General features: G+C 36.3%; 2 protein-coding genes across 3 annotated transcripts; one reads left to right on the forward strand and one right to left on the reverse strand.

The window, feature by feature from the left end:
• The first annotated feature begins 1,067 nt into the window (after positions 1-1,067).
• On the forward strand, positions 1,068-5,303 carry LOC132161844 (zinc finger CCCH domain-containing protein 14-like). The gene is made up of 3 exons (XM_059572046.1): positions 1,068-1,366; positions 2,153-2,207; positions 4,408-5,303. The coding sequence occupies exons 1-3, from the start codon at positions 1,294-1,296 to the stop codon at positions 5,153-5,155; spliced, it is 876 nt and encodes a 291-aa protein (XP_059428029.1). The 5' UTR covers positions 1,068-1,293; the 3' UTR covers positions 5,156-5,303.
• Positions 5,304-9,581: 4,278 nt separating this feature from the next.
• On the reverse strand, positions 9,582-11,956 carry LOC132162107 (late embryogenesis abundant protein 46-like). 2 transcript variants are annotated; one of them, XR_009438201.1, is made up of 2 exons: positions 10,141-11,956; positions 9,582-10,031 (listed from the first exon to the last, which is right to left on the reverse strand). XR_009438201.1 is itself a non-coding variant. In XM_059572364.1 (2 exons), exons 1-2 carry the CDS (start codon positions 10,225-10,227, stop codon positions 9,834-9,836), a joined length of 285 nt encoding a protein of 94 aa, XP_059428347.1. In that variant the 5' UTR covers positions 10,228-10,645; the 3' UTR covers positions 9,582-9,833. The 2 variants fall into 2 exon arrangements, 1 of the variants encoding a protein (XP_059428347.1); XM_059572364.1 differs by having other exon boundaries at positions 10,141-10,645.
• Between the last annotated feature and the right edge of the window lie 844 nt (positions 11,957-12,800).

Here is a 12,800-nt window from a genome sequence, read left to right on the forward strand (position 1 = left end):
TTTTTTTTTTTTTTGGTGGTTCCTTGTGTTTTTCCGTTTTTTTCTTGTTTGTGGTTGTTTTCAGGTCCTGTTTTGCCAGTCTTCTCTGCGCCTGTTCGCCGTCCACTATTGGGCCTTTCGACGAGTCCCCGCCGCGATGAGCTTCCAACGCCCCTTCGGTTTTCGGTTCTCGGCGTGTGCGTGATCGGAGTGTGCTGTTTCTTTTCTTGTTTTATTTTCTTGTTCTGTTGCTTCTTTAAAATGTATTTGTGTTTTGACGTGTGTTTTTTCCCTGTATTGTTTAATTTCCCTGTTTTGTTAGGCTTGTAATAAGGCTCGCCTTCGGGTTAATTAGTTTTAGTCCAGACCTTTGGGTTGTGGATGTGATCATTATCCTGACCTTCGGGTCAAAAAGGAAGAGTTTCGGCATGAGAGTCTTTCCACTCTCAGGGTCGAGGAATAATTGCTATCCATGCATTTGGTTGAGTCTGTCTATCACAGATCTAGTACTAAATCTGATTTTAGTCATGGGTTAGCGGATTAATCTCAAATCTTGTACTAAACCTAGTAATCTTGTAGCTTTATGCTATGGTTGCTTCAGAGCGTTGCTCTGTGATGTAAGAACGTTATGCTCGTGGTATTATTGAATAAAATGTTATATTTTTCTCAGGAAAAAAAAAATGAAAATGATGTGTCACTAAAAACCAGCTCTTTAAATTATATAAAAATTGCTTAAGAATTTATTAAATAGCATTCCTTTTATTATAGTGGCTTGCAAACTCAATGGACTTTAATGATGGGCCGGGCCAGCACAACGGGCTCCCAAGAAAAAGGCCGAAAACATTACGAACTTGTACTAGCTTCCTTAAAAACAGTAGTAAATTTCACCTCACGTCAACGCACGTGACGTAGCCTAATTCATTTTTTACCGAAGCGCGCGGAATCTGAAGTTGCAATCAACCCCTCCGTAAACCTAATTACGGAACAAACCCGCAAACAAAGACAGATTAATTTTTGCCAGTGGTTAATAAAAGTTAAAAATAAATAATAATTATAAATAGCGGTTTTATTAATTAATATCCCACTCCCGACCTTTCCCACTTTCTCTTTTGGCAAAGCCCACCGCGCCAAAGCTTCTTCTCCGCCACAAAAACCCTCGTGTAGGGTTAGCGTTAGGGTAGGGTGTTTTTTGCTCGTTAGTAAAACCGTTTTTGCTTGGGGCTGTGGTTTCTTTGTGGTTCTTGAAGTGTTCTCTGGGGTTCTCTGTGGAATTTCGAATTGTTGTGTCTGGATCTGGATCTGTGAGGTTCACCGATGGATACTCGTAAGAGAGGGAGGACTGAAGCTGGGTTGAACGCTAATGGCGGCTTCAAAAAGTCCAAGCAAGGTTCTTCACGCTCTTTCTCTTCCTATTTTGGCTTTTTTATGTGCTTCTGGTTTGTTATGCATTTGCTACTCTGTTTGGTTGATGAGAAACTCTTCTGGGGTGGTAAAAATTTCTGGAGTGTAATTATTTCTTTGTCTTCGTGCGCTAAGCTGCTTTTGCTTTCTTCTGGGTTTGTTAAATTTTTTCAGTTAATTAGCTACATGTATGTGTAGCGGTATTTAAGAAGTTGTCAGCTATATTTGTGCGGGTTTTTACCTAAAAGATTGGTGTACAATTTTGTATTTATATATGGGGGCTATTTATACAAATAAAATTTTGTAATTTAATCGTGTTTACCAACAAAACAAATCCGGTTAAAACTCATTTGGGATTTTGAGTTTTTGAAGACTGAAATAGCAAAACAGTGAGAAGAAAACTTCTTATGAACAACTTCCTCAATTATTGGAAAAATTGTCAATTGGGTCTTATTCTAGTTGATAATTACCTTAGGCTGACCTAAATTTTAAAGCTCTAGTACTCCCTCTTTATTGAGGGCATTGGAAAGTTAAAACTACCTTTTTTCACCTTTAAAAAAAGAAGATTAATTCACCAAATTTACTTATTACCTGCATTTAACTTAACGAATGCTTTGTCATGGATTATTTGGACATTTGTTGTAGAAAGGAACTTTCTTTGTCAGTGAAATTTTACGGTATTAAGAGTAATGAGTTTGAAATCTCCAGAACAATTAGAGGAAGAATCCAGAGGAATATTAACTGAGAAAAAGTAACTAATTTTTTGTAACAGAAATGGACTCAACTGGTGTAGGAAGCAAATCGAAGCCATGCACCAAGTTTTTCAGGTTCAAATCTTTTCTCATCTAAAGAAACTTTTTGAGATTAGTCTTATCTTCTAATGTTTTTAAATTTCTGTAAGAATGTAATTTATGATTGTACAAGATAAGAATTGTGAACCTTCACTAATGAACTGGGCATTCATAGCTTTTATACAGGTACATACTGTGCAGTCTAACAGAATAGCGCTGTTATTAATGACGTACAAAAGATAACCATTTGCCAGAATAAAGTTGGCATTAAGGAAGTTACATGGAAATTGATATTTTTTCTTGTAATTCATTTATACTGCTACCTTATAGCTAAATTGAAGTCCAAGAACTTCCCCACCAATCCGGTGGAAATAATCTAATGGTATTTCTCCATCTTTAAGTGGATTGTTACAGAAATTGAACCCACAAATTCCCTTGGTAAGATACACATTTTAATATGTTGAAGTGTGATAAATCGCTTTCAGGTATGTCAAAATAATCTATCATTCCATGCACAGCAAGACAAACATTTTTTTCATTAAATACGCCATGAAGATATGTCTATTGGTCTCTCATTTTTATTTTTTAAAGTAACCTTCAATACATTTTTTTCTCCCGCATTTCGGGATCTTTTTTCTTTATTTCTATGAGAAGAGAGAAGAATTAAAAAGGGGGGGGGGGGGGACAAGATCCGGCAGTCCTTTTCAGCAGCACTGTGTGCTAATATATTGGCTTTTCTTTCTCAGTATATATTCTTTTCTTTATGTGTTATGAATGTCTTGTGAGTAGCAGGTGTTTAAGTATTAATTAGATAATTAAATTCATGTTTTCTTACAAGCTTAAGTTTTTGGGATAAGTGGTAGTTTAATAGTAGGCAGCCCCTTTTTTTCCCAAATACTATTGTAACATTAAATTCACGAAAAAAGTTTATATGCACGTTGTGGATTGTTTTTTTCTTGTATTAATTGCTAGATATGTTTGTGTGGGGTACCAATGCATTGTGTAATTTTTTTTTCTATACATTTTCCGAGAGGGTTGTTGTCACTAGATCTGGATAACAATAGAACCAATATCTTCTGTTTTGTTAGTACCTTTTTGTGGGTTGATTTTCAAAAAAGGAATGGATTCCTTAAAAGAAGACAGAATCACAATTTAGGGAGAAGGGGATTAGAATGGGGGAACTCACTTTAATATTGTATCAAGAAGGAAATAGATTGTTGCCTGTGGTTTACTGAATTTCAAACCCTTTTGTCTTCTGAGAAAGTTCTGTGTGGCTCCCTAAGACTAGTTGGTGTTTCCTTTATATGCATAGGTATCACATTATCCATGCGTTACTGCCTTCTCTTATCTGTATCTGTCCTAGAAGCCTAGCAAGGAATAACCATGTGCCTTTACCTAGGTAAATGCATAACCATGTGCCTTTAGTTGATGTTTCCTTTATATGCATAGATATCACGTTATCCATGCTTTACTGCCTTCTCTTATCTGTATCTGTCGTAGAAGCCTAGCAAGGCAATGAGGCATAACCATGTGCCTTTACCTAACTCTCTGTGCTGTCTTACAGTCTTCATGGGGAAAATGCTGGACTAATCCTTTAGTTCTACTTTCTGGTGATATCAGTTATAGCGTCTTAGATCTATTCCATTTGACTCCCTGCCCAGTGAAACCAAGCTAGATGCAGTAACCTTCAATTTGTATTATATGAATAATTTTTTAGAATTTTCTCATCCACCCCATCCAAAGTTTTGTGATAATACTGCCTCATAATAAACCTATCTTTTCTCCATATATGGGTAGTCATCTGGTTCTCTATCGATATGGTCTATGCTTGTACTTTACCCCTTTTTTTTTTCCTACAACAATCTGAAAACACAGAAAGGAAGTGCACAGAGTGTGGTTTATTTACATTTGAAGCACTACTATTAGAACCTTGGTAGGCAACAGAATATTTTAGGGAATAAGCTACCGACAGTATAGTTTGACATCTAATAAATTATGAAACTGTGACCTAACTTTTTTAGTTTTTGTGAGCTTCTAGTCCAGTGGTAATTCTTGGCCTTACTTGTTTCAGTATCCAAAAGTTCTGTCGGACATAACAATCTTGTGCATTATTGTGATGGGATTTGATTTTTACTTTGCTTCAGATGCAGTATCTTGCTATCAATTGTTAGTGTGATCAGACTTATGAAAAAAAAATGTTTAGAGTGATCTTGACATGTTATGCTTTGAATTGCAGCACTGCCGGCTGTCCCTTTGGTGAGAGCTGCCACTTTCTGCATTTTGTTCCCGGTGGTTATAATGCTGTGGCCCAGATGATGAATCTTGCCCCGGCCGTTCCTTCAGCATCTAGAAACATGTCTGGGCCACCAGCCACCCCTAATGGCTCTACACCTTCAGTTAAAACTCGCTTGTGCAACAAGTATAATACTGCTGAAGGCTGCAAATTTGGTGACAAATGCTATTTCGCTCATAATGAGTGGGAACTTGGTAAGCCTATCGCTCCATCCCATGAGGATCCGCGTGCCATGGGACATATGCAAGGCCGAATGGGTGCTCGTATGGAGCCACCCCCACCAGGCCCTGCTGCTAGCTTTGGTGCCTCAGCTACTGCAAAAATCAGTGTTGATGCTTCGCTTGCTGGAGCCATCATCGGGAAGGGCGGTGTGAATTCCAAGCAGATATGTCGGCAGACAGGAGCCAAGCTTTCAATTCGAGAACACGAGTCTGATCCTAATCTAAGGAACATTGAACTTGAGGGGACTTTTGAACAGATCAAGGAAGCAAGTGCCATGGTGAGACAGCTAATCGTGACCGTTTCAGTCTCTGGCCCTCCAAAATCCCATGGAATGCCTGGGGCAGCGGCTTCACCAGGAAGCAACTATAAGACTAAGCTGTGTGAAAATTTTACTAAAGGATCCTGCACTTTTGGAGAAAGATGTCACTTTGCTCATGGTGGTGCTGAATTGCGTAAGGCAGGAGTTTGAAGACTTAGTTTGTGGTTTTCCCTTTAGTAGTTCATGGAATTTTAGCTGTTATGCAGTGTTGTATTAGTGGGAGGTCTGTTTTGAATTGTCGTTATTGAATGCAACATAGTGGATTTGATGAGGTTATGACATCTGAATTTTTGGGATTCTTGTCTAGGCTTTATTATCCATAAATTTCCTTCTAAAAGTGGATTTATTTTTTTTAATGTTAATGCTTAACGTGGTATTGTGACTTTATCTCCCCGCCAGTACTACAACAATCTTCAATTATCTTCTGCTCCAAAGCTTCTGTTTGATGATTTCTCTACGCATATAATAACAAGGTGCTATGAGAAAGGCTTTATTGCCTGGAGGACCCACTCTTACCTAAAAAGAAAAGGACAGGAGTAAAAGAAAATATTTAAATTGTAAGGGATCGATCCTCGATTATAATGGTTGTGGGCTTCGGTGCAATCCTAAACACATGGACGGTCAAAGAAATCCACAAAAAGCTAGTATATAACAATGATTGATCAATAAATATACCCCTCAATTATATTATACCTTGCGAGGTCTTGTGTTCAAGTTTGCACTTAAGCAAGAAAATATTTTAAATTGTAAGGGATCTCGATCTTCGATTATAATGGTTGTGGGCTTTGGTGCAATCCTAAACACATGGACGGTCAAAGAAATCCACAAAAAGCTAGTAATATAACAATGATTGATCAATAAATATATCCCTCCATTATGTTATACCTTAAGAGGTCTTGTGTTCAAGTTTGCACTTAAGCGATACCAATGGTTTGCGAGCGATTGCAGTTTGCAGGTATCCGAATGGGTTCCACTTTAGAGAGGTTCCACAATATTAATAATAATAATAATATCAATAATAATAATAAATATACATTTGCAAGAGTTTTATAGTTAAGAAGTATTTTTTTAAAAAATATTTATAATATTCATTTTTGCATATATTTACCAAATGACTCAACAATAAGGATTTGATTGCGCTGTCATAAACCCCACATCCAATTTAATTTTCTCAAACTATTAGGAATGCCAGAATTATAAAGAACAAGTTTAACCATAACCAATACTTCAGCCACCAGTGTTTTCTTCTCTTTTTGACATTTGAGATTCGTTGACTTTATTTGTTGACCTCAAATATCAGGGCCCAGGTCCAATTCCAAATGTCGTGTACTAAAATACCCTTTCTTTCCAAATATCTATTGATAGGTACTCAATTATGGCACCATACTTATCGAGCCCATAAAAACAGAAGCCCGTAAGAAATGAGTGGGTCTGGCTTAACAGCCACGTACCACCTCTATATGCAGGCCTTGAAATTGATTAATGAATCTTAGAAGCTTAAAGCACTCACAACTAGGTTAGCAAATATTTAGCTAAAGAATTATTATTATTATTTTTATTTTAGCTATTTATTTTTATCTAAATACCTATTTCCAGCTAGCATTTTAACTATTTATTTTATTTATTTTATTTTTTTAACAACCTTAATTATCCACTTTCATTTTTTTCATTTAAAATATTATTTTTTAATCTACTTTTCGTATTCTCAAAGAAGAGAGAGAACATGATTATTTTTTTTTATTATTTGTTGATTATTGTAGTACTACAGCAAATCTTTAGCCATTTTATTGAACTGGATGTGAAGTTTTGTTGAGAAATTCTTGCTACAAGATTAGTCGGAATAGCTTTTTGGTTATTTTGTTGAGCTGAATATGAGTATTTTTAGGACACTAACAACAGCTCTTTCTTGATTTTTTATTTATTTAAGGAACAAAACCTTTTTTTTTTCCCTTATCCAAATACGTTCTACCATAGTTTTTCTAATCTTTGCATATATTATTAAAATATTATTTTTTATAAAATACAAATTCCTTTACTACTTTGATTGTGGATTGTGTTTAAATGTTATAAAAAAAAAAGGAAACTTTATTAAACACTCCTAAACTTTCACTCAATTTGATAAACTCTCCATAAATTTTAAAATCTCTTAATTTAGTCTCTTAAATTTTTAATTGCTCTCAATTCAGATCAAATGTCAAATTTTAAACGTTACATGACATTTATACCACTGACTTTGTATAAAATTTCAACTTTTAAAATGTTTTATTTATTAAAAAAAAAAAATCAGTGATATTTTGATTTTTTTTGTATTTTTAACGGCTAAAATTGACGAAAGAATCTAAATTAAGAGGAATTGAAAGTTCAAAACATTAAATTGAGAGATTTTGAAGTTTAAAATTGTATTTTAAATTAAGTGAAAGTTCGAAAGTTTTGAGGAAAATTTTCCTAGAAAAAAATTGGGCAATGAGAAAGGGAAGAGAAATATTTGTATTAAAATATAAATAAAAAAGCTATTGCAAAGCTAAATTTCTATAACATTCCCAAACCCCAATGCTTCCCGATGCATAGAGAAGAATAGAAAACCTACTGCATTATACCTCTTGTTCTTTTTTTTTTTAATTTATTTTTTTAGAATTTTTCTTATATCTATAAAAAAAAAAGGGAGAGGGCTATTAAATATCTATTGATAGTACTCCTAGACCTAAGAGGCTAAGACTGACTCTAAGCACTTTAGAGCCGCAATATTGGACCACTCATGTGCTCATGTACGAAGAATAAGTTAAAACTACGGGATAATTATCTTCCGCCCATTAACTACAATGGTATGTCATTATTTTTTCTTATTGACTACCGATTATGATATTTCATCTTATCAAATTACAATTTTATGATAAAAAGTCATCTTTTATTAGTTAAATGTATAAGTTATGTGTCATTTAAATTTTTTTTTTTTTTTTTTTTCACTTTTGTCCTCACTTTAGACCAAATTTAGACCAAAAACAAGACGTTTATACCCTCTAAACATAAAAACTTTATTTGTTTGAAGTAAGGACAAAAGTGAAAGAAAAAAATTTAAAATAACACATGACTTATTCATGACCGTTGACCGTCAATTTTAATCTCTTTAACTTATGGAAGTGAGCTTTTTATCATAAAATGATAGTTTAATGAAATCATATGTCATAATTGATAGTTTATGGATCGAAAGTACCATGTAGTTTATGTGGGGAAAATATAATTACCCCTAAAACTATAATTTCTTTGGAGGAATGCTACAATGCATTCTCCCCACCATCTTTTCACCTTATCATCTCGATTTAAAAAAATAATAATAAATAATAATAATAATAATAATAATAATAAATGTTGGTAGAATGAAAAAAAGCATATATCAATTTCTTGTGATTGAAACGTCAGCCATTTTTTTTTTAAAAAAAATTAAATTAGTAGCAGCTTTAAAAATCTTTTACACTTATAACACAACATGTTATAGATTACTTTTTTAAAATGAACATAGAACGTCTTTAATATTATCAAATTAAGTTGACAAAATTCTACCTAACAACAAAAAATCGGTCCAATTATAGGGATTACCGACCGATAAGTTATCGGTTAATCGGTTCCTAACCGATTACCGACCAATAAGAAATGATACCAAAAATTATCGGTCATATCAATGATCATTAAACCGGTCGGTTAAACCGGTTTAATCAATTAAACCGGTTTCGTTTTAAAGTTATGTCTCTGGCATTTGAGAAGTTGTGCGAGAGAAAACGAAGCAGGCCAAGAGACAAGTCCAGGATGAGGAGGAAATCATCTGCCAACATTGTGTGAGTAGTGTTGAAACTGAGGCAAAAGAACAAGATGGAAGTCAAGAAACCAGAAATAGAAAGATGGGATATCAGTTGTGGGTAGCAGGAAATGATGGTCCAGTTTCTAATGGTGGCCAAGATGCAACGGGTTTTTAGGGTTTAATTTGAGATTAAACCTAGAATAAAATGGGATTGGAAGAAGAAGGATAGAAGCTGTGTGGCTAAGGCTTCGGAAGAGATTGGAGAAGTAAAGTGTGCGTGCAAGAGGAGTTGTGAAAATATCTTGCATTGGGGGACACGTGTATGGCCATCGTCAGTTAGAAGAGATAGTTGGCAAGCATTCTCAATAATGATTAACAGCTATACAAAACGTTTCAGTTTTGAAGACAAGTTATGAATCATAATAGAGTAAATCTTGTTTTGGGTTGGGTTGTTAATAAAGGAGCTTGTTTGTGGGCTGTATATTATGAAAAAAAAAAAAAAAAAAAGAATTATATTTATGCCTCCTTATGGTCTATCAGTTTTTCGATAATAAATTATTAATCAGCTGATTAACGATCAACCAGTTTATCGGTATAAACTTTTTAGCCAATTACCAAATAATATCAATTCGTTTAAATTCGATAATCGATAATCTGTCACCTTTAATAATATCCCAAGGATGACCTCTTTTCTTTGTTCCTTTTTAAAGAGTACTGATTAAAAAATTTTAAGATTAATTGATAGTGACATGCATGTCCGTGAGACAGCTTTACAAACCCATATGCACTTTTCAACATTTCATGATCATTGTTTTCTTATTCAAATGGAACGAACACCCAACTACAAGGTCAACTAGCAAGTAAGGTCATCCAGAACACAGACCTTAAATGCGGGAAACACAAAACACAGACGGAGAAAATAAGAAAACAAGCATAGATCGAACAATAATAATGAGATATGTTGGTCCTTCCAGTACTGCCGGTGCCGGTGTGGGTCACAACGTGGTGCGACCCCACCACACATTGGGTCAGTCATCAGTGGCCGGTGCCCTGTCCAGGCAAGCCTGACGTCGGGTGGATTCCGGTGGGATTGCCAGCCTTTCCCGCCTCTTTGGTAGCGGCGTTGCGGGCATGCGCCTCCTTCTCTTCGTGACTAGCTTGAGTGAACCTCTCCTCCTTCTTTTTGGTCGCCACTTCTTTCTGCGCTGGATCTTTGGCTTTCATCAGTTCCAACTGCACAATAACATATGATAAATTCCTTTGTTACAACTTCTACTGTATAAAGAAAACACACACACACACACACACACACATATATATATATATATATATATATATATACCTTCTCATCTATGGTGGCCTTGGTCTTCTCCAAGCCAGCCTTAGCGGAGGCCGTTAAGTTGGCTGCCGTTTCCTTCCCTGCGTCCATTTTCACTATTTTTCTCTTCTTCTCTTCTCTGTTTAATTGCTTTGAGGATACACACACTAGCAATGGAAAAGCTTGTTACTGGCTCCTGATTAAATAGGCTTTCAGGACCTCTCACGTGGAGACACGTGGCAACTCTACAGAACGTTCGGGGTTCTTCTTATGTGACATCACGGACGCGTCACGGAGATATTTTCATTCTCTATCTGCCGCGAAGGGGGGGAGTAATTGCTCTCTTGTCCGTTTCTCTGCCATGAAAGGGGAAGTAATTGCTACGAGTATTGTGTCCGTTGGATGGTCATCATTTAACCCGCCCTTATCTCCTTTCAACTCAGAGTCGACAATATCCTATACATATCTAACAAATATCTTATCCTATAAAACATCCCATAAAGTTGCTCAAATTTTTTTTACGAAACTAAAGGCTTAAGGTCGATAAATTTAAATTATTTATTTAAATAGATCGAATTAGGGTCCACACGACCCGAAATAGAATTAACAAGTATCGTATAAATATCCGATAACGTTAGTATATAGGCACAGGTTTGGACTTTTTTTTTCTTCTTTTTCTAAAGTACATTAAAAGCAAACAACCATACGAATCTTTCACAATTTACTAATTGGGATATAATCATAGAGAGAGAGGGGTGAATGAGTAAAATTCACACTTTTGAAATTTTAGCTATCTTATAATAACCATTGGAGAGTCGCCTTCTAAAATGAAAACTGGAAGGAAGCTTTAGGGTGACTGTCAAGGAAGCCATCAAAAATGCCTGTAGTGGCTCCCCATAGGCGGGAAAACAAGGGAGCTAATATGAGAAATAGCCTTGATAATTCTGCCATCAGAGCCATGGAACACCGCTGCTTGAACAGAAAAAACACCCTGCTTGATCAGTTGAGCATGAAAAAGAGAGAGAAGCCATTTCGCAACTTCTGGACTTAACTAGATCGATTTTGCCCGCCAAAATTTGGAAACAAACTTTACTACGTTTTAGTAAAAGCTCCAGTATACATAATATCCAAGGATGTCATTGTCCTCTATTCTTTAATCCTTTGCTAGAATATTTAAAAGCTAAAAATGATCATATTTTTTTCATTTTAAGCAACGAATCGTAATAGAGAATTTGTGGAATAAATTATCAATCTACCCTTGTCAGTTGTCAATATAGTAGTGAGATTGTGGTGTAATATAGCATTACAAACCCATGCATATCATATTATTCTACTTCAAACGTCGGAACACCCAACTACAACGTTAGCATAATAGCATGTAAGGTCAGCCAGAAAACACACCTTAAATGCGGGAAAAACACACACAGACGGAGTAAAAAAAAAACACAGTACAAATACATTAAACTTAGTATTTGTCGGTTCTTCCTGTGCCACCAGTGCCAGTGCCCGTGCCAGTGGGTTGCGACCCCACCACATGCTGGCCAGCGCCATGTCCAGGCAAGGCTGATGAAATCGGGTTGGTTCCGGTGGGATGGCCTGTGCCTGTGCCTGTGCCTGTATCAGTGCAAGTGCCAGTGCCAGTGCCAGTGCCAGTGCCAGCCCCAGCCCCCGTTAGGGAGGCCTTGGTCTTCTCCATGCCAGCCTTAGCGGACGCGGTTACGTTGGCTGCCGATTCCTTCGCAGCCCCCACTGCATTCTTCCCGCTCTGCATTTTCACTCTGTTGAATTGCTTTTAACTTCAATTGCTTTGAGAGGATACACAGACACTAGCAATAGAAGAGAGTGTTAATTGCTCTTGACTAAATAGGTTCTCAGGCCGTCTCGCGTGGAGACACGTAGAAATGATCAATAGCAACGTGGCAGCGCCTGCAGAATGTTCGGGGTTCTTCTGGCACATCATATACGTGTCCCAAAGATATTTTCATTCGCTCTCGTGTCTGTGGGTGGTCATTATACGTTTAAGCCGCCCTCAATCTCCTTTCAACTATAAGAGGAGACAATATCTTTATCTCTTTATACTTAAAAAGCCGCTATGCGCATGAAAATAGTATCTTTTGTTTGACAGTGAAAGACTCTTTTACCCTTATTTATTTTATTATTATTATTTTTTAAATACTAAATAGCTCTCGAGTTTTCTTGCTTTATTTTTTCTCCTCTAAGGTTTGATTTTTATTACAGAAGGTCCTTGTGATTTTGATAATAGATCAAATTAGTCCTTCTGTCAGTTGGCCGTTAGTTGACTTAACAAAAATTCATGTGGACCAATCAAATGTTGATACGCGGCATCTACTTAAAATTTTTTTAAATTAAAAAAAAATGTTTTTTTTTTTAAAAAAAAAAAAAAAATTGGGGGTGGCTCCTAGCCATTTGGGGGTGACTCGGGGTGGCCGAGCCACAGCCTTTGGCCACGGGAGTGGCCTGGCCACCCCCATCTGGTCGAATGGCGGTGGCCGAAACCACCCCTAGTGGGTACTGGGGGTGGCTCATGGAGCCTGGGGGTGGTTTTGGCCACCCCCTTCCAAATGGCCAAGGGAGCTACCTCCAATTTTATTTTTTTTTTAATTTTATTTTTTAAAAAAAAAAAAAAATAAGTAGGTGCCACGTGTCAACATTTGATTGGTCCA

This window comes from Corylus avellana, chromosome ca9 (assembly GCF_901000735.1).
Source record: "Corylus avellana chromosome ca9, CavTom2PMs-1.0".
In the NCBI taxonomy this organism is placed as follows: domain Eukaryota; kingdom Viridiplantae; phylum Streptophyta; class Magnoliopsida; order Fagales; family Betulaceae; genus Corylus; species Corylus avellana.